Source organism: Vombatus ursinus, unplaced genomic scaffold (assembly GCF_900497805.2).
Source record: "Vombatus ursinus unplaced genomic scaffold, bare-nosed wombat genome assembly UNPS02014775.1, whole genome shotgun sequence".
In the NCBI taxonomy this organism is placed as follows: Eukaryota; Metazoa; Chordata; class Mammalia; order Diprotodontia; family Vombatidae; genus Vombatus; species Vombatus ursinus.
Window position 1 is genome coordinate 8,810,721 of NW_020954553.1, and position 27,004 is coordinate 8,837,724.

A 27,004-nucleotide genomic window follows, 5' to 3' on the forward strand; every position below is an offset into this window, starting at 1 on the left:
TGTTCTAAGGGCCCTCCCAGCTCTGACATCCTCTGTTCTAAGGGCCCTCCTAGCTCTGACATTCTCTGTTTTAAGTTCCCTTCTTACAATCTATGAGCATACAGTCTGTCTACAGTGTGCCCTGGCTTCTTCTTGCTTCTAGAGACCTGTGCCAAAAGGTCCAACCGGACCCCTGGAATACCTGAAATCAGGCTTCCTTGAATTGTCCACGGATTGTACAGTGGCCTGGCAACAACACACGTGGCCTTAGCTCTGGGAGGCACCAGGGTGGGTAGGGGGCAAGGTTACATGTAAGGCTGGTACAAAGCGGGGAGGGCATTGACAGCTCCTGAGCCTCTAGGTACCCGGGCTCCATCCTGGGGAGGCCTAACTTGGCTTGTCTCACAAGGACTCCTGTCTGGCGAATGGGCAGAGGTTTGGGGGAGGAGGTCAACCCTCCTAGGAGAGAACCATCTAGGTCTCTGCCTAGCAGTTCTCCAGCAAAAACATTGGGAGAAAAAAACTTTGTGAAAGGAAGGCAAGGGGACTGGAGATAGGAGGAGAGACAGAAGGGGACATCTCAGACCCTCCTGAGCCTCCAGGAGCCCTGAATTATGAGGCAAAGGAACTAGGTCTGCCACTGAATCAGTGTGACTTTGGTTAGTCCCTTTTTCTTTCTGGGTCTTGGGGTCTTCATTTAGAAGATAGGAATAGGAGTCCCAACTTGGTGTGGCTGAGGATTTCAGAAATGGCTGCAGTAGCCTGAGGAAAGGTACTCCTATTGCCCCCTGAAGAGGCAGGGGGCAGGATGGAGTGACTTCTGGGGGCCTTGGCCCCAGTTTCTATCACATAAGCTGGCTGGCAGGAAGGCAGGGAGAAAGCTTGACTCTCTCCCCAGTAACAGAGCATAAGACCATAGAATGATAGGATTTAGAGCTGGAAAGGACATTAGAGGTCAGCTAATCCAATGCCCTCGTTTTACAGATGAGGGAACTGAGTCCCAGAGAAGGTAGTGACTTGTGAGTCACTTAAGTATGCATTGAATTGAGTTTTGAATCCAGGTCGTCTGACTCCAAAATCCGTGCTTTAGGTGGGGGGAAGGGGGAAGGATCCCGCACCCAATCCTGTAGGAGATGGGGCCGGTATCTAGATCTGGGAGATAGGAGATACAACGGGACTGAGTCAAGATGTAGCTTGGGTCAGGGGGACTATCCTCCCTTCCCCACTTTTTCCTCCTGCTCTGCCAGCTACATTCTCCCCTCTGGTTCTGGTCCTTGAGAAACCATCTCCTTCGTGGACAGACAAATAGATAGACAAGTCACCTGCTTATACTCTGTACCCAACACACCCTTACCCCCAGCTTTTGCATTCCCAGGGCCAAAGAGGGGCTAATCCAATTAAGGGGAGCCTACTGGCTCCAGGAAGGCAGATGGGGGCAGGAAGCAGGGAGAAAGTTGGCAGAGAGACCTAGCAGGACTACATTAGGACAACGGTGCCCTCTACCTCAGCTGCCCATCCCACAGTGGACTCTTCAAAGAGTAAGGGGATGCTATTGTTGAGGGTGTCCTGGCAAAGACAAGGGAAACAATGGGGCATAGAGGGAAGATCACAGGATTGGGAAACAGAAGCCTTGGGTTTGAATCCCAGCTCTGTCCCTACCTCTGTGACCTTGAATGTATGTGCTTTCCCTCCCTGGGCCTCAGTTTCTCATGCGGTAAAAATGAAGAGGACAGATTTGATGATCTCTTTGGTCCCTTCCTGCTTTCCATCTACGGCCCACCAGTTCCAGCTCTGGGCAGGAATAGAGTGGGTCAGGCAGTGTCCTTGATGATGGGGGGGGCTGGCAGAGATACCCAGTTCCCCTGGCAGGGGTAGGGGGTAGGGCACAGGGGCTCCAGTTACCTCCCTTCGGGCTCTTTTTCTGTTTCCAAATTAACAATTGAAAAAGGACTAGTGTGGGGCCAGGTGGAAAGTGTGAAGACCGGGGATCAAGTCTCAGACCTGGAGGGGCTGAGCTTGGGGTTGGCAGGGCCCCCTACACAGCTGCTCCTCTGCTGCATCTGACTTCAGGTTAGGGTGCAGGAACCCAGCTTGTGAGGGGTACCAAATGTCCATGAATCCCAGTTTATTCATCTTCACCTTACAAGCTGTGTGACATTGGGCAAGTCACTTCTCTCTATGGGCCTCAGTTTCCTCATCTGTAAAATGTAGGAGTTAAACTAGATAACTTCTAAAGTCATCCTTCAGGCCCTAAATTCTATGATCCCATGTCATCTATTGGCCTCCAGGGAGAAGGAAGAGGGTCAAGGGCCTAGCTTACTTTACCCACACCCTCCAAGTTCATCCAATATGGGGATAATAACAGCACCTACCTCCCAGGGCTGTTGTGAGGATCAAATGAGATACTGTTTGTAAAGTGCTTAGCATAATGCCTGGCACATAGGAAATACTATATGAACATCAGTTATAAGTTGTAAGTTAGTTATAATTCAGACCTGGGTTTAAGTCACTGATCTGACACACTGCATCAACCTTGATTGAGTTAATTCTCCCTTCAGAATCTTAATTCCCTCACCTGTAAAAATGGGGACAATGACATTCGAACCATCCACCTTACAAGGTGGCTCCAAAAACCTTACAGTATTACAGAAAACAGTTATTAGTATCACAATCCGCTGTCTCCCACCTCCACATCTTTGCAGTGGCTGTGCCCTATGCCTAGAAAACAGTCCTTCCTCACTCAGCCTCTTAGAATCCTTCCCTAGGGGCAGCTAGTTGGCAGTGGAGAGAGCTCCCGCCTTGGAGTCAGGAGGACCTGAGTTCAAATCCAGCCTCAGACACTTGACTCTTACTAGCTGTGTGACCCTGAGCAAGTCACTCTACCCCTATTGCCTCACCAAAAAAAGAAAATAATAATAATAATGATGGAACCCCTCCCTAGCTTTCTTCGGGAATCTAGTTTAGGTGCCTCCTCCAATAAGAAACCTTTCCTGATGATACAAGCTACTAAGTACTTACCTGCTGCCTCTGGCAATTACTTTGTATTCTTGTTTTTACACTTTACAAGTTTACTTAAGGGTGGAATTGTTGAATTTCCATAGGCCTCTCCACCAACCCTCCAGACTAAAATCTCCTTGAAGGAAGATACTGTTTCAAGTTTGCCTTGCACCCTCAGCACTTGGGAAAGTGTTTGGCATTTAGTAGATGCTTGATAAATGTTGGTTGATTTGCACTGAGAAAGTCCTCAGGTCCCCCCAGGCCCAGTATGTGGAGGCTCTGGTCTGGAAGGGAGGGAAACACTTAGCTTAGCTCTGTTGGGATGGGACATCCCATACTCAGAGGGAATTCCAGGCTTTGTAAGACTGAGGCTAGGGGTACAGGAATCCCAGGTTGATGGTCTTGGCTATCATGACCCAAGGGTCAGTGACTTCCATTCTGTGGGCCACCTCTAGGACCCACAGCCGAGGACAGGAATGTGCTCACAGGGTTAGGGTGCAGGCTAGTACTCGGGGCTAATGATCCCACTGTTCTCAGGACCCTTAAACCCAAGCCCCTGCCTCGATAGAGTGGACACAACCCAAGGAAGAACTTTTGACCGATCAGAACTAATAGGCAACTTAATGAGCTGCCTTGTGAGATAGAGAGTGATCTCTCTGTTACTGGGGCTATCCAAGGAAAGGCTGGATCACCTCCTGTCAGGGATGTTGTACAGGGAATTCTTGCATGGGTTAGAGGCTGATCTAGAGACTTCCCACATCCCCTGCAGCTTTGAGACTAGATGAAGGGAGGGGAGGAGAAGAGAGCAAAGGTGAGATGAGGTGAGGGTCGGGAGGACAGGAGAGAAGACAAGGAGAAGGAGGAGGAGGAGGAAAGGGAGGGGGAGGAGAAGGCAGGGGCTGGGGTATAAATAACCACGAGGAGCAGGCCCTGTTTGGGCCAGTCTCCATGGTGAGGGCCTTGTGTACCGCCAAGCGGCCAAGCACAGGGGAGGTCACCAGCACATTTGCCTGCCTGACTTGTAGCCAAATTTTTCCAGGAAGGGAGGCCTTGGGCCCAGCCTCTATTACCCCCAAACACATTTCAAATCTCTTTGTCTGGTCCCCCAATCCCTAATAATACCCCAAATGTCCTCAGCATGGCCCTTCATCAAAATATTATAAACCCACTGCAGACTAGGGCCTCTCACTCCCTCCCCCAAACATCCAGGGCCTAATCCCTCCCAAATCCCCACATACATCCCAAACATGCCCTGGTTCTGGTCCTCATCACTCCTAAACACATTTTGGGTCTAGTCCTTCTTCATTGCCCCCAAATATCTCCTAGATACATCATGGGTATAGTCCTCATCAGCCCTCAGACACACACCAAATATGTCCCAAGCTCAGCCCCTGTGGCCCCCAGGCCCAACTTAGATACACCTAAATGTATTAGGTGTATACCTAATTAGCCTGGGAAAATAGTTATGATGGACATGGGCACAGGGCCAGAGCCAAGGCCATGTGAGACAGGGGGCCTCTGAACTCTAGCCCTGGGCCCCGAGCTGCAGCTGGGAAGAGTGGAAGGAGGAAGGCCCTTCTCTAAAGGATTAGAAGGAATCAAATCCCTATCACAGCCTAGCCCCATCATGTGGCCCCAATTAGGGTCAAAGAATGTTAACGTCTCCCATCAATGAGAAGGTCAGAGAACATTAATTGCCCCCATCAGTGAGAAGGCCAGAAGGAGGCAGAGAAGAACCAAAATGTAATAGTGGCTTTTCCCTGGGCCCATTACCTCAGGACCTCCGGACAGCCAAATATTCTGTACCCTGAAATGAACGCCTTCCCATTGAACCTCTGGACCATCACTGAGTCCCCATCCTCTTCACTGAACTCCCATCTCCCTTGCTAAACCCCTACTCTTCCTCCTCACTGGGCCCCACATTTCCAACACTGAGTTCTTCATTCCTTCCCTGACTCCCCAATTTTCTTCATTAAGCTTCTTCCTCCTCTAGATTGAGACTCCTTCCTCTGACCTGAGTCCCATCCTCCCCTCCCTAAGATGGGAGCAGTGAGAAGGGACAACCCCTGACTCTCACCTTTGAGGGCTTTGCTTATAGGGAAAGTGGCTATGCAAATCCAGGAGATAAGCAGCTAAGCATCTTGGGATAGTGGTAAGGGAGCCCAGGACTCATGTCTGCCTCTATTCTCCCTGCAAAGCAGATCAGGAAAAGGAGGCACACAAGCCACACACCTGAGTATTGACTGGGGGGGGGGGGTGGTCAGTGAAGAGAAGGGACCTTGAAGGCCTCCAAGTCCAACTCCCTCATTTTACAGATGAGGAAACTGAGGCACAGAAAGGTCATACAGCTAGTGTCTGGGGTGAGATTTGAAACCAGGTCTTCTTGACTCCAATCCCATCAGACCCTCTGTCCAAGTGTTGTGGCCTAGTCATGATCTCAAAGGAGAACACACACACACACACACACACACACACACACACACACCCCTTCATCCAGACCCTCAGACCACACACAGTCACAATATTGGGTGACTGATCATAATTCTACATCTTTTTATGGTTTATGAAGTGCTCTCCTATCATCTTTTCTGGGAAGAAAGTATCATTCTTCTCATTTGTCAGAAGAGGAAAGTAAGTTCAGAGAGGGAAAATGCGTAGTTTGGAAGTGGCCAAGCTTGGTTTCTTGACATTAGGAAAAGTCCAGGGCTCTTTCCACTACACCATACTGCGCCCCCCAACACATACACACAGAGTGAGAGCGCAGAGTTGTACAGTGGGAGGCACACTGGATTTGGACTCACAATTTGTTGTTTAATAGTTATCAGTCATGTCTAACTCTCTGTGACCCCATTTGGGGGTTTTCTTGACAGAGATACTAGAGTGGTTTGCCATTTCCTTCTCCAGCTCATTTTATAGATGAGGAAACTGAGGTAAACATGGTTAAATACTTGCCCAGAGTCACACAGCTAGTAAGCATCTGAGGCCATATTTGAACTCAGATCTTCCTGACTCTAGGCCTAGTGCTCTATCCACTGCACCACCTAGCTACCCTGGACTTATAATACCGGAGTTCAAATCCTTTCTCCAGTCAATCAATCAACAAATAAGCATTTATTATATCCTTACTATGTGTCAATCACTGTACTAAGCATTGAGAATACAAAGGCAAGTAAAAACTCTGCTCTCTAGGAGCTCATAGGCTAATAGACTCCACCACTTCCAACTCCCTTCCTCTCTCTGGGTCTCAGTTTCCTTCTCTGTAAAATGAGGAGCTTGGACTAGAATATGATTGCTAAATCCTATTAAAGCTGCAGATATAGAACTAGATCCACCATCAGATCTTCTCCACCCCTCAGGTCCCCAGGCCACGAAACTTTATTCAGCCAACATTTCTGAAATGCTTGGTCTGTGAGAAGTCGATGCTGGGGAGAAGATTTTGGAGAGGGGAGAGGATGGATGTGAAAGGTTAAAGGCTAACAGAGCCACTCACTGTCCTAAAGGACCCCATGGCTTAGAAGAGCATCAGACTATAGAGGATGCCAGGACAAGTCAGTGTTATAAGTACTTTGGGGATGTGGCAGCTTGTAAATCTCAGGGACACTGGGAGTGCAGCCCATACCCACCCCTGGAGACACAGCCCAGAGGCAGGTCCTGGCTGCAGCTAGGGAAGGGAGGAAGGCTGTCATTTTGTACCTAGATAACTGGACATAGGAGGAACTCCATCAATAAATAAGCATTTAGTAAGCACCTGCTGTACTATGTATCAGGTCTTAGGCTAAATTCTGGGCATATAAAGACAGAAATGGACTACTTCTGCCCTCAAGTTGCTTATAAGAGGTTAGTGCTTAGGAAAGACAGAGATAGAGAGGGATTGGGCCAGAGATTAGGATTGGAATAGGGATAGGGATTAGGATAGTATGATTTCAACAGTATAGGTATGATTTCATTGGCATAGGAAACTTCCAAGAAATGAAGCCTTCCCTACCTGTGTAGATTAGTATCTTCTCTACAATTCATAGCCTTAGAGAATTAACTGACAGGGAGACTGCCCAAGGTCAGGAAGAACTTCTTAAATGAGGAGAAAGGAGGGAAAGAGATGGTGGGATAGTTGGCCCATATTCTGCCTGCCTCCAGGTTGGACCTGATTACTTCAAGCCCCATTTTTCCGATTTCTAACATCCTTCCATGATAATTTCATGGGTTAGGGGCAGAATTTGGGTCAGGCCTCTGTAGCACATGAGATATTGAGGCAGGAACAAGGAACCTCCTTAGGTCTGGAGGTATCTGGAGGTTTCTTTTCTCCATTTCTCCTTCTAGAGATAAGACTGAGCCCTTGGCATGGAAGTGGAAAAAGAAAAATGGAAGTGACATGGCCCTGCTGGTGGGGAACCCTTAGAGGTGTAGAAACCAGCTACAGATTATGAACAAAAACAGTGGTGTCTGTGAGAAGATATCATGCAACACAATGGGAAGCACCCCAGCCAGGGAGTCAGTTGACTGTGGTTGGAATCCTGACTTTGCCACCATCTGACTGCATGACTCTGTCTAAGTCCCTTCTCCTCTCTAAATCTCAATTTCCTCTTCCATAAAATGAAAAGGGTAGATGGATGACCTTTAAGGCCATGATCCCAAGTCCTACCCCTCAGTTAGGATTGGAATGCCTCAGTTTCCTTATCTGTAAAATCATAAACCCTCAGAGTTGGAAGTATTTCAAATGTTATCTATTCCTGCTTGTACTAAGAACAAAAGGATTGTGGGAGAAAAAAGAAACACTGGACACTAGGTTGTCCAAACCTTTTGATCCAGCAATCCTACTACTGGGCACATACCCCAAGGAAGGTCATAGTCAAAAAGAAGAGATTGATATACACCGATATATACAGAGGATCACTTTTTATGGTAGCAAAAGACTGAAAACAAAGTGGGTGGGCATTCACTGGTGAATGGGCAGGCACCCACCAGGGAATGGGTAAACAAATTTTGGCACAGGAATGTAATGCCATATTATTGCACATTAAGGAATGACAGATATGAGAAATTCTAAGAAATATGGGAAGACCTGTACAACACAGAGTTAAGGAAGAGGAATCAGGAGGACCTCAAGTAGACTGACTTCTCTGATGGATGGGGAAAGAACCCTAAAAAGAGGCCAAACAGATTGAACGCAAAGAGAAAGCTCAGTCCCAGAGAAAAGACACTGCAGTTAATTTCCCTCCTCTCAACAGGGAGTGAGGAGTATATTACAGGTTCAGAATGTTACATTTGCTATAAGACACAGTTACTTTTGCATAAAACTTTTTCTTTGTTACAAGAGAGCATCCAGTGGTGTGGGGAATGGGGAAGAAAGGAAATACTGGGGAAAAGTTTAGGTACAGAAAACATGAGGTGTGAGACTTAGAAAAAAACACACCAGGTTTGGACCCACGTGTGAAACTGGCCTCTGTAACTTCTCAGCTGTGTGGCCTTCCGCAAGTGATTTTGTCTCCCTAGGCCTTTCTTTCTTCCTTCCTTCCTTCCTTCCTTCTTCCTTCCTTCCTTCTTTCTTTCTTCCTTCCTTCCTTCTTTCTTTCTTCCTTCCTTCCTTCTTCCTTCCTTCTTTCTTTCTTCCATCTTTCTTTCTTTGTTTCCTTCTTACTTTTTTCTTTCTTTCTTTCATTTCTTCCTTCTTTCCTTTCTTCCTATTTTTTCTCTCCCTGTTTTCTCATCTGAAAAATGAGGGGGTTAGAATGGATATTCCAGCTCCAGGTCCAGGATCCCATGACTCAGATTATAATAACAATAGCTTTCTCAAAGCTGTCTTATGTGGTAGAGAATGCAGGTATTATCCTCATCACAAAAACATGATCATTCTCATGATTTTACAGACAGCTAGGCCAGTGACCCTGACTTAGGTTCCTGCCAAAATTCTAGACCGTATTATTGCAGATATGGTTAATGAATGCCTAGAAAAGAAAGCAGTGATCATAAAGAACCACCAAGGACAGGTCGCCTTATTTCCTTTTTTGAGAGGGTTACTGGACTAAGGCATCAAAGGAATGCTATGATTATAGTTTACCTACATTTTAGTAAAGTATTTGTCAAACTCTCTTATACTATCTTTGTGGAAACAATGGAGAGAGATGGGGGAAGGACAGTTAGTTGGATTCAAAACTGACTGAATGATTAGACCTGAAAAGCAGTCTTTTATGACTCGATACCAAATTAGAGCAGGTATCTCTTAGACAGCTCCAAAGACCTATACTGTTTAATACTTTTATCAATGACTTGGATAAAGTCAAAGATGGCACAAGTATCCAGCTTGTGGATAGCACAATACTAAGAGGGATGGCTAACACGGATGTCTCAGTCAGGATCCAAAAAGATCTTTACAGACTAGAACTTGAGATGAATCTAAGGACCTGGAATTCAACAGAGATAAATGCAAAGTCTTATGCTTGGGTTCAAAAAATTAGTTTCCTAAGTATAAGATGGAGAAGGCATAGCTGGACAATAGCCCACCTGAAAAAGATCTGTCTGATCACACTGCAAGCTTAGTGAATCAACAGTGTGATATGGCAGTCAACATTGAGATCTTCGCAGGAATAAAGAGTTGATGGACCTACCGTATTCTGTGGTGCTGGGCACTGCCTTCTAGGAAGGACATTGATAAGTGTGTAAAGGAGAACAACCAGGACAGAGAAGCAATCAGAATACATGAAGTACCGTGGCATCTAGAACACTGTCTGAACCCTTTGAAGGAGATTTATGGGAGAGCATGGTTGTTTCAGCCAAACTGGCTAACTTGCTGTTCTCCATGCTTGACCCTCTCTCTCCAAGCTCTCTATGCCTTTGCATAAGCTGAAATGGACTCTTGCCTCTTAGAGTTCTTAGCCCAATTCAAAGCTCAGCTCAAATGCTACCTCAAATCCATTTCCAATTCACCCAGTTGTTAGTACTTTCTCCAAGCCTCCTCTCCACTGTAAAATTACTTTTCATATATTTCTGTATTTACTTACTGGGGAACATGTTGCTTTTCTCCCAACACCAATGGAACATAAGCTCCCTGAGGACAGGGACAATTTGTTTTTTCTTTTTGTTTCCCCAACACCCAGCAGTGCCTGGCACGGAGTAAGATTCTCAGTTTTGTTCTTTCTAACACAAGGAAATGGGATTAGATAATTGCTTATTACGTCACTTTCTACTCTAAATCTCTGACCTATGGTCTATTACTGCAAGCTCAATGAGTCAACAGTGTGACATGATAGCCAAAATAGCTAATGTGATTGTTGTCTGCATTAAAAGAAGTAAGATGTACAGGTAATAGTCCTGCTGCTTTTTACCCTGATCAGACATCTGGAGGATGTCACTCAGTTCTGAGCATCACATTTTAGGAAAGATATTGACAAGCTGGAGTGGAGGCGATTGACCAGGATGATTGATCAGGGAACTGGAGACCAGGCCACCTGAGAATTACTTGAAGGAACCGGGAGAACAGAAGCTGTAGCAGGGACATGACAGCTCTCTCTAGATATTTGAAGGGCTGTCACTGGGAAGAGGGATTGGGCTTCTGTTTGGCCCCAGAGAACAAAAATTTAAACAATGGAAAGGAGTTACAGAGAGGCAGGTGGCATGAGGAAAAACCTCCTAACAGAGCTTTTCAGCGGGCACACTGAAAGTTGGTACACAGGATAGACTTGGAGGGTGGGGCCAAGATGGTGGAGAAAAGGAAGCAGCTTGCTTAAGCTCTCTTCCAAACCCCTCCAAACACCTTTAAATAATGCCATAAGACAATTCTTGGAGTGGCAGAACCCACAAAAGGACGGGTTGAAATAATTTTCCAGCCAAAGACAACTTAGAAGGTCAGCAGGAAAGGTCTGTCGCATCTGAGTGAGAGTGGAGCAGGCCACACCAGTGTAGACCGAGGCTCAATAAACCAGGAGCAGGCCTTGGGAGCAGAAGCAATGGCTGCTTCTGGAGCTATCAGCCCACAGATGGGAAGGGGGTCAAAAAACTGATCAGAAGGAGATTACAGGGGTCTGTTTGCCAGAACTGGGTTACATGACTCTGTTGCTTTGCCCATACTCAGATCTGGGTCTCAGCCCTGGGTGACAGTCCCAGGGGGAGGAGGAGCACTAGCACACTAGAGCTTGAGGCTACAGTGGAACAGGAAGTTTCATCAAGTGCCAGGGCAGAAAAGAGTGCTTGTGGTCACCCACAGAACAAAGCACAGGCCAGGAGAGCGATAAACACATCTCTCCTTCAATCACACAACCTTGGAAGAACTCAAAACTTACAGGTTCCTAGAAGTATCTCTGAAAACAGCTACACAAAACCCCTGAAGCTTGTGACAGTGCATCTTCCATCATGGAAGCAGAGCCTCACTCTAACAAAGAGTTAAAAGTCAAGAAATAGACTTGGAAAATGAGCAAACAACAGAAAAAATTCTGACCATAGAAAGTTACTATGGTGACAAGGAAGATCAAAACACACACTCAGAAGAAGATAACAAAGTCAAAGCTCCAACATCCAAAGCCTCCAAGAAAAATATGAATTGGTCTCAGGTTTTGGAAAAGCTCGGAAAAGATTTTGAAAATCAGATAAGAGAGGTAGAGGAAAAATTGGGAAGAGAAATGAGAGTGATGCAAGAAAATCATGAAAAAAGAGTCGGCATCTTGGTAAAGGAGACACACACATGCAAAAAAACAAAAACAAAAACAAAAACAAAAAACGAAGAAAATAATACCTTAAAAAACAGACTAGGCCAAATGGTAAAAGAGGTACAAAAAGCCAACGAGGCGAAGAATGCCCTGAAAAGCAGAATTGGCCAAATGGAAAAAGATATACAAAAGTTCACTGACAAAACAACTCCTTAACAAGTAGAATTGGCCAAATGGAAAAAAAAAAAGTAGAATTGGTCAAATGGAAAAGGAAGTACAAAAGCTCACTGAAGAAAATAAAATTCCTTAAAAATTAGAATCGAGCAAATGAAAGCTAATGACTTTATGAGAAATCAAGAAACAATAACACAAAACCAAAGCAATGAAAAAACAGAACATAATGTGAAATATCTTATTCGAAAAACAACTGACCTAGAAAACATATCCAGGATAGATCATTTTAAAATTATTGGATTACCTGAAAGCCATGATTAAAAAAAAGAATCTAGATATCATCTTACAAGAAATTATCAAGGAAAACTACCCTGATATTCTAGAACAGAGGGCAAAATAGAAATTGAAAGAATCCACCAATCACCTCCAGAAAGAGATCCCAAAATGAAAACTCCCAGGAATATTATAGCCAAATTCTATAGCTCCCGGGTCAAGGAGAAAATATTTCAAGTAGCCAGAAAGAAACAATTCAAGTATCATGGAGTCACAGTCAGGATAACACAAGATTTAGCAGCTTCTACATTAAGGGTTCAGAGGGCTTGGATGATGATATTCCTGAGGGCAAGGGAGCTAGAATTACATCCAAGAATCACCTACCCAGCAAAACTGAGTATAATCCTTCAGGGAGGGAAATGGACACTCAATGAAATAGAGGATTTTCAGGCATTCTTGATGAAAAGACCAGAGCTGAATAGAAAATTTGACTTTTGAATATAAGACTCAAGAGAAGCATAAAAAGGTAAACAGGAAAGGGAAATCTAAGGGACTTGATAAGGTTGAACTGTTTACATTCCTACATGAGAAGATGATACTCGTAACTCATAAGAACTTTCTCATTATTAGGGTAGTCAGAAGGAGTATATATAGACAGAAGGCACAGGTGTGCACTGAATATGAAGGGATGATAACTAAAAAATAAAATTAAGGGATGAGAAAGAGGAGGTCTTCAAGTGGAGGACAGATGAGCCCTTGTCAAGGAGGTGGTAGAGGAGATTCTGGGTTGGGAGGCTACAAGACTAGATGACTTCTGAGCATCCCTTCTAGTTCTGAGATTCTGGGATAAGTGACCAATGTACAAACAAGGTCAGAGCTGGAAGGGACCTCAGAGGGCTGTCACGTTCAATCTTATTATTTTACAGATGAGGAGACTGAGGCCCAGAAATGGGAAAACACTTGTGCCCAAGGCCAGACCTGACATTTGAACCTTAGACTGAAGGGCTAGGGTGGACTGTTTTGGAGGTGACATGATAAATTATCTTCATGGGTGGAAGTTCTTTCTATTCCCTTTGCCATGTTTGATGGAGGGATCTAGTCAGCTAAAGTTTACCTAGTCCTTTGGAGGACAAAGGGCTGGACTTGAGGACTTCTCAGAAAGACTCAGGATCCATCCTCTCCTCTGACATTTACTAGCTGGGGAACCCTAGGTAAGACACTTAACCTCTCTCTGTCTCTGGCAACAATATGGTTTGAGTGGAGTGAGCTCTCACATGAGGAACATGGAATTTCTCTCATAGTATGGCAGTATTTGGGAAGCATTAAAACCCTCCAGATTGTCTGAAAGCCTGGGGTTCTACTATTAGTACTAGTACTAATACTACTACTTCTATTTCTTCTTCTTCTTCTTCTTCTTCTACTACTACTACTACTACTACTACTTCTTCTACTACTACTTCTATTTCTTCTTCTTCTTCTACTACTACTACTACTGCTACTTCTACTACTACTACTACTTCTATTTCTTCTTCTTCTTCTACTACTACTACTACTAATACTACTACTTCTACTACTACTTCTATTTCTTCTTCTTCTTCTTCTACTACTACTACTACTGCTACTTCTACTACTACTACTACTACTACTTCTATTTCTTCTTCTTTTTCTTCTTCTCCTACTACTACTACTACTATTACTCCACTTCAAATGTTGGCACAGACTGCTTGGGCCCGACCAGTGGTAGAGCCTTTTAGGCTCATATTGGTCTGATCAGCCACAGTCAGACACACTGTACCTTGACTCCAGCATGGTGATGTCCTTTTGGTCCTCTTTGAGAACAAAGGACAACCACCACCACCACTACCACTACTACTACTACCACACCACTACTACTAAATAGCATTTATATGGTACTTTAAGGTTTGCAAAGTGCTTTACAAATCTTGTCTCATTTTATACTCACAACAGCCCTGGGAGGTGCTATTATTATCCCCATTTTCCAGACAGAGGTTACGTGACTTGCCCAGGGTCACATGGCTAGTGCATTTCTGGGATCACATCTGAACTCAGGTCTTCCTGATGCCAGGTCCAGTGTTCTCTCTCCATCACCACCTAGCTACCAAACTAGACAAATCACTTACCCTCTCTGGGCCTTGGTTTCCTCCTCTGTAAAATGGGGGTGATAATACCTGTGACACCATAGAATCATAGACTTAGAACTGGAAAGGATGTCAGACATCATCTAATCTGGCCCCCTCATTCAACAGATGAGGAAACTGAGGCCCAGAGAGGTTAAGTAACTTATCACATAGGCAAGAGCTGGAATTCAAACCCTGATCCTCTGACTCCAAAGCCAACACACTTTCCACTGTACCACACTGCCTGGAGCTTCTGCAAGGACCAAACGATGTGTGTAAAGCAGTTGGCAAACCTGAATGCACCACAGAGATGATACTGTTTGCTACGGGTGGGAGGATGGGGCACCAAGATCTGAGCCCAGAGAGCCAAGTTCAGGGGCCAGGAAGAATTGGGGAAGTCATGAAGAACCTCATGAGGTCAGCACTGTGGGCATTATTATCCCCACTTTATGGGGACAGAGAGATTCAGAGCCACCTGCCAGGTCTCACGACCAGTCACTATTTGTAGCTGGGACTCAAAGCCTCACCTTTCATCTCTAAATCCAATGTCTCTTCCATCACACCAAAGGGAGGGAAGGCAAAGGTCCCTAGGAAGCCCCAAGGACAAGTTGGAGCCCTGGGCAGCTGAGAGGACTGAGGACTGAGGCCTTTCACACTGGGCCAGGGTGTTATTGGTAGAACTGGGGCTCCAGCCTACTACACTTGGCTCCCAGTACAGTCCAGGCCTTTTCCTCTACCCCCAGGCAGCTTCTGAGGCTAAAGGAGACAGTCCCAGAGAGATACTGAGGCAGATGGGGAAAGCAAAGGACCACACTTCAGAGAAGCCAGGATGTATGGTGGCAGGACCGAAGGCCCAGCACTGCTCATACCTGCTCAGTGCCAGGCTGAGAGCAGCTTCACCTGGCCGGAGCCAGCATCCTCTGTCCTGGGCCTGCTCTGGGCCCTCACAGGGCCAGGGTAGAGCCTCAGGCCGGCAGGAAGAGGAGGGCCTATTGTGCTGACTTAGCTATTTGGGCTTGCCTTCTCTGGGGGAGCCTAGCAAGAGCTGAAACCAGAGACTGAAAATGGGCTGTGCTGTGTAGCCATTGAAGAATGTGGAGGAGAGAGGATGAGATACATCTCTCCCACTGCCCTTTCCACCATTCCTCAACCTCAACATCTCTTTGAGGTAGCCATGGATGGGTGGGGAGAAAAAAGAAAGAATTCTTCCAGAGTCCAAAGTGGCAAGGTTAGCAGAGGTCATCTCATCCATGCCCCTGCCTACCAGCTGCACAAGGCTATCCCTCACTCTGGCAGATTTTCCCAGGAAAATAGCATTATTACCTGCCTCTTCCACTCCCCTTCCCCAAAGGACTGCCAGGAGTTCCTTCCTTGTGACCGACCTCAGTCATTCTCAATGTAGTTAGAACACTCCTGATCATAGAATTTAAATGTGGAAGCGGCCTGAGAGATCATCCCATCCAACTTCTTTCCAGATGAGGAAATTGGAGCCGAGAAAAGAGAAGTGACATGCCCAAGGTCACGCAGACATTATACAGAAGAGCCAGGATTCAAATTCAGGTCTTGGATTCAAAATGTAGCATTCTTTCTATCTCATTATGCATTCTCCACTACCCAGTGTGCTCCCTGCCCCTATGGCCTCCACGAAAGCTAGCTGGGGATTCACCTACTCCCAATTCCACGTGAAATCCCTGGGTCTGGAAGTAAGGGAGTCTCTATCCTTCAGACCATCCATCAGAGGGGCAAGAAAAGGTCAGACCCAGAGCCAGAATGTGCCCCTGCTTGCTATGCCCAGTTTTCCCTTAAGAAGCTGAGTTTTTCTTCCTCTTTTCCTCCCCAGAGTTTCCACCCACGGATTTCCAGCCCAATTAATACAATGCCTGGGGCCAGTTTTCCTCCTCACCCAGGGCCCTGGGCCAGCCCCCCAGGGGAAAGGGCAGCCCAGGGGGCTCCCACCAGGTGAGGAGACAGGACAAGTAGGACTCCGAGGGGCTGCCCCGACAGGAGGGGAGGAGAGGTCTTTCTCACCCATTAAATGGCTCCTTTCCTTCTGGCTGGGAATTGGGACTCTTCGGTCCCATTCTTGTATTCTTTATTTCTATCTCTAGCTGTCTCTATCTCTCTGTCTCTCTACTCTCACTCCACTCCCTTGGCCAAAGAAATGTAAATGGAGAGAGTGAAGCTCTGGGATTCACACACATGCATAGCACCCTCTACCTGCTCCCCCCTCAGAAACTTTAGTCCCTAAAGAAGCCACCTCCCCATCCTAGGGCTGGGAAAGCCTGAAGTGATGTGAGGAGTCATCCACAGATCTCCAGGCCCCATTTGGGCTCCCCAGGTTCCTGGGGAGCTGAGTCACACCCATGCTACAGAGAGAGAAGCCAAAACCCTAGGAGATAAGCTCCCCTCCCTCTCCTGACACCCCAAAGCACTTGCAAAGACTCCCCAACTTGAACACACACACGCACAGAGGCACACACACAGGCACACAGCTAAAAATGCAGTTGAATCTTTGATCTGCTCCAACATTTCTTTCTACCCCCAGCCCTAAATTCACCCCCATCTCCCAATCGGACTCCTGACCTTATCACCCTTTTTAGACAAAAAGATGTATGTTCTATCATAGGTGCAAACACACATGCTCTCATTCTCTCTTTCTCTCTCTGTCTGTCTGTCTCTCTCTCTCTCCTTCTCTCTCTCCCCCTCTTTATCTCTCTCTGTTTTTCTATTTCTCTCTCTCTGTCTCTGTCTCTGTCTCTATCTCTCTCTCTCTCATAACAGAATCCCAGAGTTGGAAAGGCCACTAAGATCTTCTGACAAAAGTCCCCCAGAACACATCCCCAGCCTCTATTTGATGAGGATCACTCTTTCAGGGATAGGAACTCACTACCTCTGAAGACAAGCCACTTGACTTTTGGACAGCTCAAATTGTTGGGAAGTTCTCCCTGAGACGGAGCCCTAAGCTGCTTCTTTGCAACCCACAGAGGCATTCTCTCACAGGATGACTCTTTAGATTCTAGAAAAATGAGAACTGACTAAAAGTTCCCAGGCCTCCCAGCAGAGCTAACACCCATCTAAGAGACCTAGAGAAGAACTGGAAGAGCCCAGAAGTCTCGCCTCCTCCACCCCCCACCTCCTGCTGGAGGGGACTGTGCTGAGCTAGCTTTTCCCCTCCTTTCCTCCCCCCCCCCCCCCCCCCCCCAACATTTCACAGTGGGGCCGGCCCCGGCCCCCCCCCCCCCCCCAGGGATGCAGCACCACAGCAAGAATACTGAACAGGAGTTGGTAAGAAAACTCTGTGGTCAGGAGGGGTAAAGCAGGCAGAATCCAGCCTGTCAGCTCCCCTACCTACCTGGTCCTGGGACTCAGGCATGGGACCTCCCCAAGATTTGAACTAGAAAAGGCCCTTTCTCTAACCCTTCTGACTTCCTCCTCCGCTCCTTGCCCCCAAACCCTAGGTGCCATTCCTACTAGGTCAGGTGTCCAGTCTTGTGAGGCCCAGAGCTACATGATTAGCCCACAAGAATCTACCCAAAATTAAAAAAAAAAAATAGGAAGAGTCTGTCCAGACCCTCCCCAAGGTGGACAGAGTGGGGCTGACTCCCAGAGGACCATAACACTCAAGATATAAGAATCCCCAAATCAAGAATGGGCAGTAAGAGATGCCCCACTCAGGCCAAGGGCAGTTGGACGTCCAGCACAAAATTAGTTTCTAAGGAAAGTACAGCCCCGTCACTTCGCAACACTGTTGCCCATGTTGCAACATCTTTGCGAATGACAGCCCTGTTCCTTTTCCAGGGTCAAGGTCTTCGGCACTAGCAGCAGATGTTAATTATTCTGCTGTAGTGACTACTCCAGGGCTCAGGGACTGCAGTAGCAGGAAGTAGAAGGAAGAAGAAGTAGCAGGACTGGCCCCTGAGTCAGCAGAGACCCGAGTTCAAATCTAGTCTCTGACTATTTACTAGCTGGGTGACACTGGGCAAGTCACTGAACTCCCTGAGTTTCATTTCCCTCAGTTACAAAATGGGGATTATAATAAGGGAAGAAATGAAATGAAATGAGATATGATGTAAAGTATTTCACAGATAGCAAAGTAAGCAGAACTGGGAGAACAATAGACACAATTACTATAACAATGTAAATGGAAAGAACAAAACCATTGGAACTGAACTAAACATAAGGAACAAGTTTGGCCCCAAAGAAAGGACAGTGGCAAATGCCTGTGCCTTGCTTCTGCACAGGTAGGGTGTTCACAGGAGTGGGACATCGCATATACCATCAAGCGTTTCCAATGTGTTAGTAGGGTTTGATGATTTTTCTCTTTTTCTTTTTAAAAATATCACTCGGTATACAGGATGACCTCTGGGAGCCAGAGGAAGAGGCATAGGGGGGAAACCTTGGTGATACAAAAGCAAAAGATATTGATTCAATTTTTAAAAGTTTTCTCACATATCTTAACATTGTTATATAAGTGTTACCTTTCGTGATTACCACTGATACAGAATTCCTACAGATCTAGGAGGAGCCTTAAAGGTCATCTGGTCCAATTTGCTCACTTGAAGATGGATAAACTGAGGTCAAGTCAGGGGAAGGGCCGTGACCTAGTATAGTCCAGTGGACAAGACAGAGAGATTTGGGCCAGATCACAGCATTGTAAAAGTGGATGAACCGGTGAATTGATTCTACCTGGAAGGAGGACTCCAGTGGAACACACCATGGATCTGTCCTTGGTGCTGGGCTTTTCAACATTTTTATCAATGGCTTGAAGACATAGATAGTTTAATTATCTACTGATGCTGACAAGGAGCTGGCCAGGATAGCTAATGCACAGGATAGCAAGAGTGGAATCCTAAACAGGCTGGAACAATGGGCAGAATCTAAGAAAATCCATTTAATGCAGGCAAGTGTGAATTCATGGAAGCATAAAATCTCAGGAATCAGAAGGCTTCCTCATATTGGGCTCAGAGGATTAAATACATAAGTACATGAGGGGGATGGTTCATATGAAGACCTGGGAGTCTCAGGCAGTCCAAAAAAACTGATATGATCTTAGCCTGCATTAACAGAAACAATATCCAGACCAAGAGAGGTAACAATCCTGGTCAGCCACATTTAGGAGCATTCAGGGAAGGATATTGATGAACTAGAGCAGTATGAGGTGGGTACATTAGGTGGGCAGCTAGGTGGCTCAGTGGATAGTATGCCAGGCCTGGAGTCAGGAAACTTCACCTTCGTGAATTCAAATCCAGCCTCAGACAATTATTAGCTGTGTAAACCTGGGCAAGTCACTTAATCCTGTTTGCCTCAGTTTCCCTATCTATAAAATGAGCTGGAGAAGAAAATGGCAAACCACTCCAGTATCTTTGCCAAGAAAACCCTAAACGGGATCACAAAGAGTCAGGCACAAATGACCAACAACAGAGTAGTACTATGGAGGGCAACCAGGTCAGAGAGGGACCTGGGGACCAAACCATATAAAGAACCATTGAAGGGAGACACGCGAAGAAATGAAGACTTGGAAAAGCATGGCCATTGCCTTCACATATCATGAGGAAGAGAAATTAGACTTGTGTTGCTTGGCCCTAAAAAGGCAGGACTAGAAGCTAGTGGGGGAAGGGGGTACAGAAGTCCCAGGAAGGAAGAAAAACTCCCTATCAGAGCTGTCCAAAGATATTCTGAGAGACAGTCACTGGAGGTGCGCATGGACACTCATTAAGGACATCAAAGAGAGGATTCCTGGTTGTGTATCTTAACCTAGGTGTTCTCTGAAATTGTCTCCAGCCCTCAGAGTCGAGCCCACATCAATCCCATTGTACAGTCAGGACTTGAGATCACAACAACCCTGTGAGGCAAGCAGGGCAGGTAGTATTATCCCTCCTCCCATTTCACAGATGGGGAAACAGGCCCATGGGGAGGAACTGACATGCCCAAGGTCACACAGCACACCAATGGCAGAGTTGGGGCTAGAAGTTGGGGTTCATGACTACCAAGCCCAGTCTCTTTTTGCTATGTCATATTGTCTTCCACCAGCTCACAGGGATGTCAGCCCGGGTTCAGGTTATTGCAGTGAAGAGAAGTATATTGGGAGGTGAGGGATGGTCTGTGCATAACTGGGAGATCTGAGGCAAGGGTTGAAGAAGCTCTTGTTCTACTCCAAGGGGGTGGGGTGGGGATGAAAGGAAAGCTGCCAGGTTTTCTCCAAACAATCTGGGAAGAAGCTTGGAAGAGGTGTCCCCTTCCTCACCCCCAAGTGGTGATTGGACTGATGAGATAAAGATGGCTTCCCTGGATAAAGGTGGCTTAGAGGTAAAAAGGTGGTCAGGGAGGCCTTCTTAGCATAAGGCAAAATGGAAGTAGAGGGGGAAAGTAAGAAAATTGGGGAGGGGAGAGAACTCTCTACTACTTTCTCTGGGGTTGTCTGCACTCTCAGGAGGGAGCAGGGCTTGGCCCAATGCTTCCTCTCACTCTAGGCTTCTAGATAAATGCTGCATCCCCAGCCTCAGCTGCCCAGCTCCCAGGGGGGAGTCTTAAATACATCACCAGCTCAATACACAAGAGAGCAGGGCAAGAATAATCAAGTCTAGGCGTACTCAAGAGCCAGCCAGCCTGAGGAAATGGCTGACTTCCACAACAGCAGGAGGGTTGGAGATTAGACACCCAGAAGCAGTATAGCATTGTTTAAAAAAAAAAAAAGGCAGTGGGTTGAAAGTACTGAGTTCAAATTGCAGCTCTGTCACTTAATACTTTGATGATTATGTCACTAAACCTATCTGGGTCTCAGTTTCCTCATCTGTAAAGTGATGGGCTTAATGACCACTAAAGTCCCTTCTGGGTTTAAATTTTGGGAATTAAGGGTGTTCCTCAGAAAGAGGTGGCTATCCACACTGTGGTAGTGACCAATGGGAACATCTGACTTTAGAAGCCTTGAAGTATCTCACTTCACCTAGAGGAGAATGAAAGGGGCAATAGGATCTACAGGCAGGGGCCCAGAGAAATTGACCTGCAGTGGTTCATCCCCTACTTGGCTGGGAGGATTGGAGAATGGTGCCCTGAGTTCTGCCCCATATGACTCCTGACCTGGCTTAAGAGAAGTTCTACCAGATCTCCTCAAAGCATGGCCCAAGGAAGTCACAGAGGTGACCCAAGCCAGCCCAGATTCAATTCTGGAAGGTGACCAGAGGCAGAAGAGAGGGAGGAGGGTCAAGTAAAGGTGCCAGGAGGGGCTTAGAGAAGGCTGAAAGTACTGGGTAACAGAATCAAGGGCTGTGAGATTCACTGTTTTCCCCAGGACAGGGGTTAAAATGGAAACTAAAGAATTCTCTAGACTAGACTCCAAGATCTTTCCCATGGCAAGGAGGTAGTAAGGGTTGAGTTTGGGGAGAACACAATTTCCTTGTCTCAAGCTGCCAGAAGGGCTGAGCTCCCTATGCCTCTGACTGCCAAGGAAGCTGCTGAAGCCAGATACAAACGTACCACACAGACCCACCATGGCAGCCCTGTGGCTTCACCTGCATCTACAAAGAGAAGCCGCCAGCCGTCAGCTGCCAGGGTATCCCGGGGAATAAGGCCAGCCCCAGTGCCCAGGATCTACCTACCTACTCCCTTTGCCTGCATATGTTTGATTCTGAGGACTAGCTGGGAGTTCAAGACTGGCGAGAGAGGAAGGAGGAAAAGAGAGGACTGTGGATCGAGATCATTAAATATGTTTTTGAAAATGGGTATATGTCTATGATTGTGCAATTTGTGTGAGCATGGGTGTGCAATGGGGAGGGGGGATGGGGAAAGGTGCTGTTTGCCATTCATATACTTGTATTTATCAGCCTGTGTGATCATACAGAAGTGCTCATGAGCCCAAAATACAGGGTCTAAGGAAAACTGAGAGAGGGGGGTTGTGTGGGGAAAACAGGGAGCAGCAGATAACCTGTACTTGGCATAAATCAGAAGAAACCAAGGAAAACCAGGAAACTAAACAGAAAAGCCTAGCTTTATGTGGGGAAAGAATCCCATCTTGGCCTGGGAATCAGGGCTCTGGTTATAGCACTGATCTGCTGTGTGACCTAGGGAGAGTCCTTTCCCTAGGCCTCCCTAGGCCTTCTTCCTTTGTAAAAATGAAGGAGGTAGGTCTGGATGATCTCAAAGACCTCTCCTGGCCCTGACATTCTGTGTTCTAAGGACCTCCCCAGGTTTGACGTTCTGTTCGGAGGTCCCTCCCAGGTCCAACACTCCACATTCTAAGACCCTTCTAGCTCTGACATTCTATGCTCTGCCTCCAAGATCCTGCCTTGCCTCTGACAGCAGATGATTCTGGAAGAGTCTATCTGTCTCTTTAACAACCCACCATGGTACTGGAAGTTCTCAGCTAAGATCTCCAGGCACTTTATAGGGCTGCTCTGTAGGTGGCCTGGAGCGGCCTCTCTATGTTCTGAGGCCCTATGAGGTCCCATTGCCTCCTCTCTGGCCCTACTTCCTGCTGTCCTGGCTGTCAGCAAAGATGAAGATATACTCTGAGAGGGTCTCCTGAAGGGCAGGAGGGGAGGGAGGAGGAAGCAGTTTGAACCTTCACACAGAGCAAATTCTTTGTGGGAACAGGGAGCTTGCCTCAAAACAGAGAAAGGAAGGGGGAGGACTTGGAGGCCCACTCACACACTGGCTTGGAAAAGGAAGGGTCCATAGGTCTCTGCAGTGGGTGTGGTCAGTGTGGTGGGAGGGTGTGTCAGCCCCACACAGGCTCCAGACTACGGTGCCCTGAAAACGGGTGCAAATGCCAACTAGCTTAGGATGGGGGCTCAGGAATCCCTTGGCCAGGATCAGAGCACAGTAGAAGACGTGAGCTAAGTAGGATTCTCCTAGAACTGCCTGGCCCTGGGAAGAGGGTGGGGGGTGTAATTGGGCAGCATCCCTCTGACCCCCACAGTGCCATGGAAACAGCTATGAACTGCACTGAGCCCTGGGAGACTTCAGACATACTCCAGTCTCTGAGCATGGCTGGGCAGTGCTGCCCATGGCTGCCATAGTGTCGAGGACAGAAGAGAGGGAGGATGGAGAGAGGGAGATATTTGGCTCTGGGGAGGGAAGGGGATGATGGACTGCTTGAGGAGAGGCTAGGCAAGAACAGGGTTCAGGTCTCCAATCAAGGTTGATTGCTTCCTTCCTGACTGCCCCTTGCCCACATGCCTCAGCTCTACCCACTCCACCTAGGATTGAGAAAAAACAAGTTGAGATACAGGAAGGCAAGGGCCCAGCAGACTGAGGACAGGAGGCTCTGCCTTTCTGGGCTTCCTTCACGGGACATTCAAAAGATCAGAAGACAGAAAGACAGAGGACTAGAATAAGATTGCAAACAGGATGGACCAAGGTCAGTTGTCAGGAAGAGGTGTGAGATTCCGCAAAGGGCAACTGAAGCAATGTCTTTAAGACCCCTCCCTCTGTCTAGATTGGATGAAAGGCAGGGTGATAGGCAGGATCAGCCCAGTTTCCAGAGCAGCCCTGTGGCCTCAGAGGGTAGAGGGGATTTCCCCAAGGCCAGGCACCTGTTCATCTTTCCAAGACATGCCTGGCATCTCCTGGAAGAGCGGATGTGGAGCAAAGTTATCTGATGATCTAGCCCCGGAAAGAGGTGGGGGGAGGCCTTTCCGGAGATGGAGTGAGGGTCAGGAGGGAGATGGTGGGTCCTTCACCTGCAGTGACCAGCAGTAGAGACGGAGGTCTCCGAGGCCCTCCTGCCCCTCCCAGGGAAGTCATAGCGCAGCAGCGAAGGAACCTAGCACCCCGGAACCCTAGAACCAAAAAGAGCCTTTGAGTCATGCCCCCTTTATCGTCTAGAAGAGGAAACAGGTCCAGGGAAGGGAATGAACAGTTTCTTCAAGGTCACACAGACAGCAAATAGCAGAGATGGGGTTTGAACGTAAGGGTTCAGTCTTGTGTCCAGCTCTGGGGCTCCTTCCAGTATCCAATACAACTCTCCAAAGGCCCACCCAGCAGAGCCCCAACAGCTGAGCTGGAGTGTTAGTGGGCACCAGCTCTCTGATTAATAACTTCCTCCTAAGGACCAAGACCAGGAGTGTAAGCATCAGTTGGGGGGAAGGAATACGGGGAATTTCGGCCTGTTAAGCCTGTCCCCAACTAGTGGACTGTTATGGCCTCTACACCCAGGCCTTCTCCACACCCCTTCCCAAGTTCCTGTGCAAGGGGAGCAGCTCAGAGCCAGGGCTCTCTGTATAAGCACAACCCTTGGGCCCCCAGCCCAACTAATGATCCAGACATTCAGCCCTACCCTTCTCCAGTCCTAGACAATCTGTCCTGACCCCTGACCTTGACTCTGACTTAAGCCTTCACAAAAGCTCCCCTGATCCACCTAAGGTCTTTTGACTTGGTCAGAGCCACAGAACAGATTGGAGCATGGGAAGGGCCTTTGCCCACTGCCTACCCCTCCCTATGTCTCCTCAGGCGACAGGACCCTGCAGGTCCCCTCCATCTTCAGGGCCCTCTCCCTTCTTTGCCACCAGGATTCAGCCAGCCCAAGTTAGACAGGACAATGGAAGGAAGGCCCACCTCCAAGGGTATGAGCTCTCTCAAGCCTGGGGGCTGAGCCTAGACAGCTCTCTGCGGGGGAGGGGGGGGTATTAATAGATGCACATTTTCCAGGGAGCCAGAGGCCGAGCGGGCACCTCCAGCCGCCCCAGTGCCAGGCCGAACCCTTCAACTGATACCCGCGGGGCCTCTCAGGTTCCTTCCTGGGCCTGTTCCATCCCCTCAGACTCCGTGCTCACAAAGTTGCAAGCTGCCAAAATTCATTCTTTACCTCGAAGAAGCCGGTTTGTTGTTTTTGAAAGTTGTAGAAGCCAGAGAGGGGGGCCGAGGGAGGGGGAGGGCATAGCGTCAGTGTTTCCAAATGAGTGCCTCTCCGCTTTCTCTTTTTCCCTCTGCTGGGAGCCAGGCCTGGCGAGGGCCGGGGAACCAGAGAGGGCCCAGCCCTGGAGCCTGCAGTAAACTGTCTCACACAGGGCATGGGCCACAGTGAGAGGGTGACCAGGCCCCGGTGACCCAGTGCTGACTGGCCAGTCCAGACATTAAAGAAGAAAGATTCTGGGGTGGGGGAGGGGAGCAGGGAGAAGTAGAGAAGAAGATAGTAGAGGTCAATGGAGCCATGATGGGGATCTCCACTGAGGGTAGGGAAGGCAAGAGGAGAGAGGTTGACCAGGAGTTGTGTCTCAATTGGGGGGGTGGGCAGGGTGGAGCCATTAGGGCAGGGTCTCAGCTGTAGAAAAGTTAGAATATGTAAGAATCTACAAGCTCCGAAGGAGAGAGAAGTGTGCGTGTATGTGTGTGTTAGAGAGAGAGAAGAGAAGAGGAGAGGAGAGGAGAGGAGAGGAGAGGAGAGGAGAGGGAAGGCTCACAACTGGGGATGGCCTGGGGCTGAGATGGAAACAGAGTACAGGAAAGGGACCTAAGATCAAGGTGGGGTGTGTGGGTGCATGTGTGTGTTGGGGGGGCCCATATCCTGTGTACAGCTCATTAAGTCCAGGGCATCTGGGACTGGAGGAGGGCTCTTGGGGAACTGGACACAGAAAGAGCTGGAGAAGATCTGGGCATTAGGGAGTAGGGATGGGGGGGTGGAGGGGGGACAGGTGTACTCCCTAAGAGGGAGACGACTAGGGGTGGAAGAGGGTGGCGAGAGGACACAGAGACAAGGACATAGAGGCCAGCAGCTAGAGAAGAGAGACAAGAATAGGGCCAGAGGTTGGACTGAGAACCCGTAGAGGGGCACTGAGTCTGGACAGAGCTGGGAAATAGGACAGTAAGGGAGTTAGGATGAACCCAAAAGGAGGAAGAGGGGTAAGGTTGAGAGTCGGGAAAGGAGCAGGTAGGGGGCCAGGATTCGCTGAGAGATCAGAAAGGCAAGCAGGAAAGGCGGCAGTGAAGGCTAAGCACGGTGCCCCGAAGCGGGATAGGGGCTAGGCTGAGTCCCGAAGCGGGGTGAAGGGGAGATGGGACAGGACAAGCTAGGAGCCGAGAAGGAATGAGGAGACCGGGAGGACACAGAGGCAGGGGGCGTGGAGGAAAGGTCCGAGGCGGGGCGCCCAAAGCCGGGGGTCTCGGGGGCGTGACTCACATGAAGACGTGGTAGGTGAAGGCCCAGCCACGGGGTCGCTCGAGCACGTTGTAGACCCAGTTCTGCAGACGGCGATAGCGCTTTTGGGCAGCGGTGGAGCGCTGGCCGCAGCCCGAGGCGGAGCCGGAGCCGGAGCCGGGCCCCGGTTGCGGAGGCAGGGGGCTGCCTAGGAGCCCCAGGCGGCGCGGGGATCCCACCCCCGCCTCGCCCTGTTCGCTCTGCACTGCCGTGAGAGCCACCAGCTCCGGCTGGGGGGCATCCCCCGGCCCGGGGCCGGGTGGCGGGGCCAGGCTCAGGCGAAGCGGGGGGGCCTCACCTCGGGCCATGGGCGGGGGCCAGCCCGGGTTGGGCTCCCGGGCAGACGGCAGGCGCGCTCAGCCCGGCTCAGCCAGGCATGGCACCGGCCCCCGCCCCGCCCCGCCCCACCGGGCTGCCCCAGCCCGGCTCGGGCTCGGCTCAGGGTCCGGCTCCTCTCCTGGTCCTGGGAGCGCCGGCCCGGCAGGGACGGGCTGACAGCAGGGAGAGAGGCGCGGACCGAGGAGGGACGGCTAGCCGGACGGAGGGCGGGTGGGCGCCCTGCGGGCAGGCGCCGAGGGAGAGCGGAGCCGAGCCGAGGAGGGGGCGCTAAGGGCCAGGCTGGGGCCGGGGCCGGGGCCGGGGCCGGGGCCAGGGGCGGGCAGGCTGGGGGCCGCCGG

General features: G+C 48.6%; 1 protein-coding gene across 1 annotated transcript in view; it reads right to left on the reverse strand.

Annotated features, from left to right (window-relative positions):
* The window catches only part of KCNQ4 (potassium voltage-gated channel subfamily Q member 4), a 76,580-nt gene extending 49,945 nt beyond the window's left edge, over window positions 1–26,635 (reverse strand). The window contains exon 1 of the mRNA XM_027864517.1: window positions 26,310–26,635. Coding sequence (XP_027720318.1) covers window positions 26,310–26,635 — 326 coding nt within the window. The remainder of the gene's footprint in view (window positions 1–26,309) is intronic.
* Window positions 26,636–27,004: the final 369 nt, after the last annotated feature.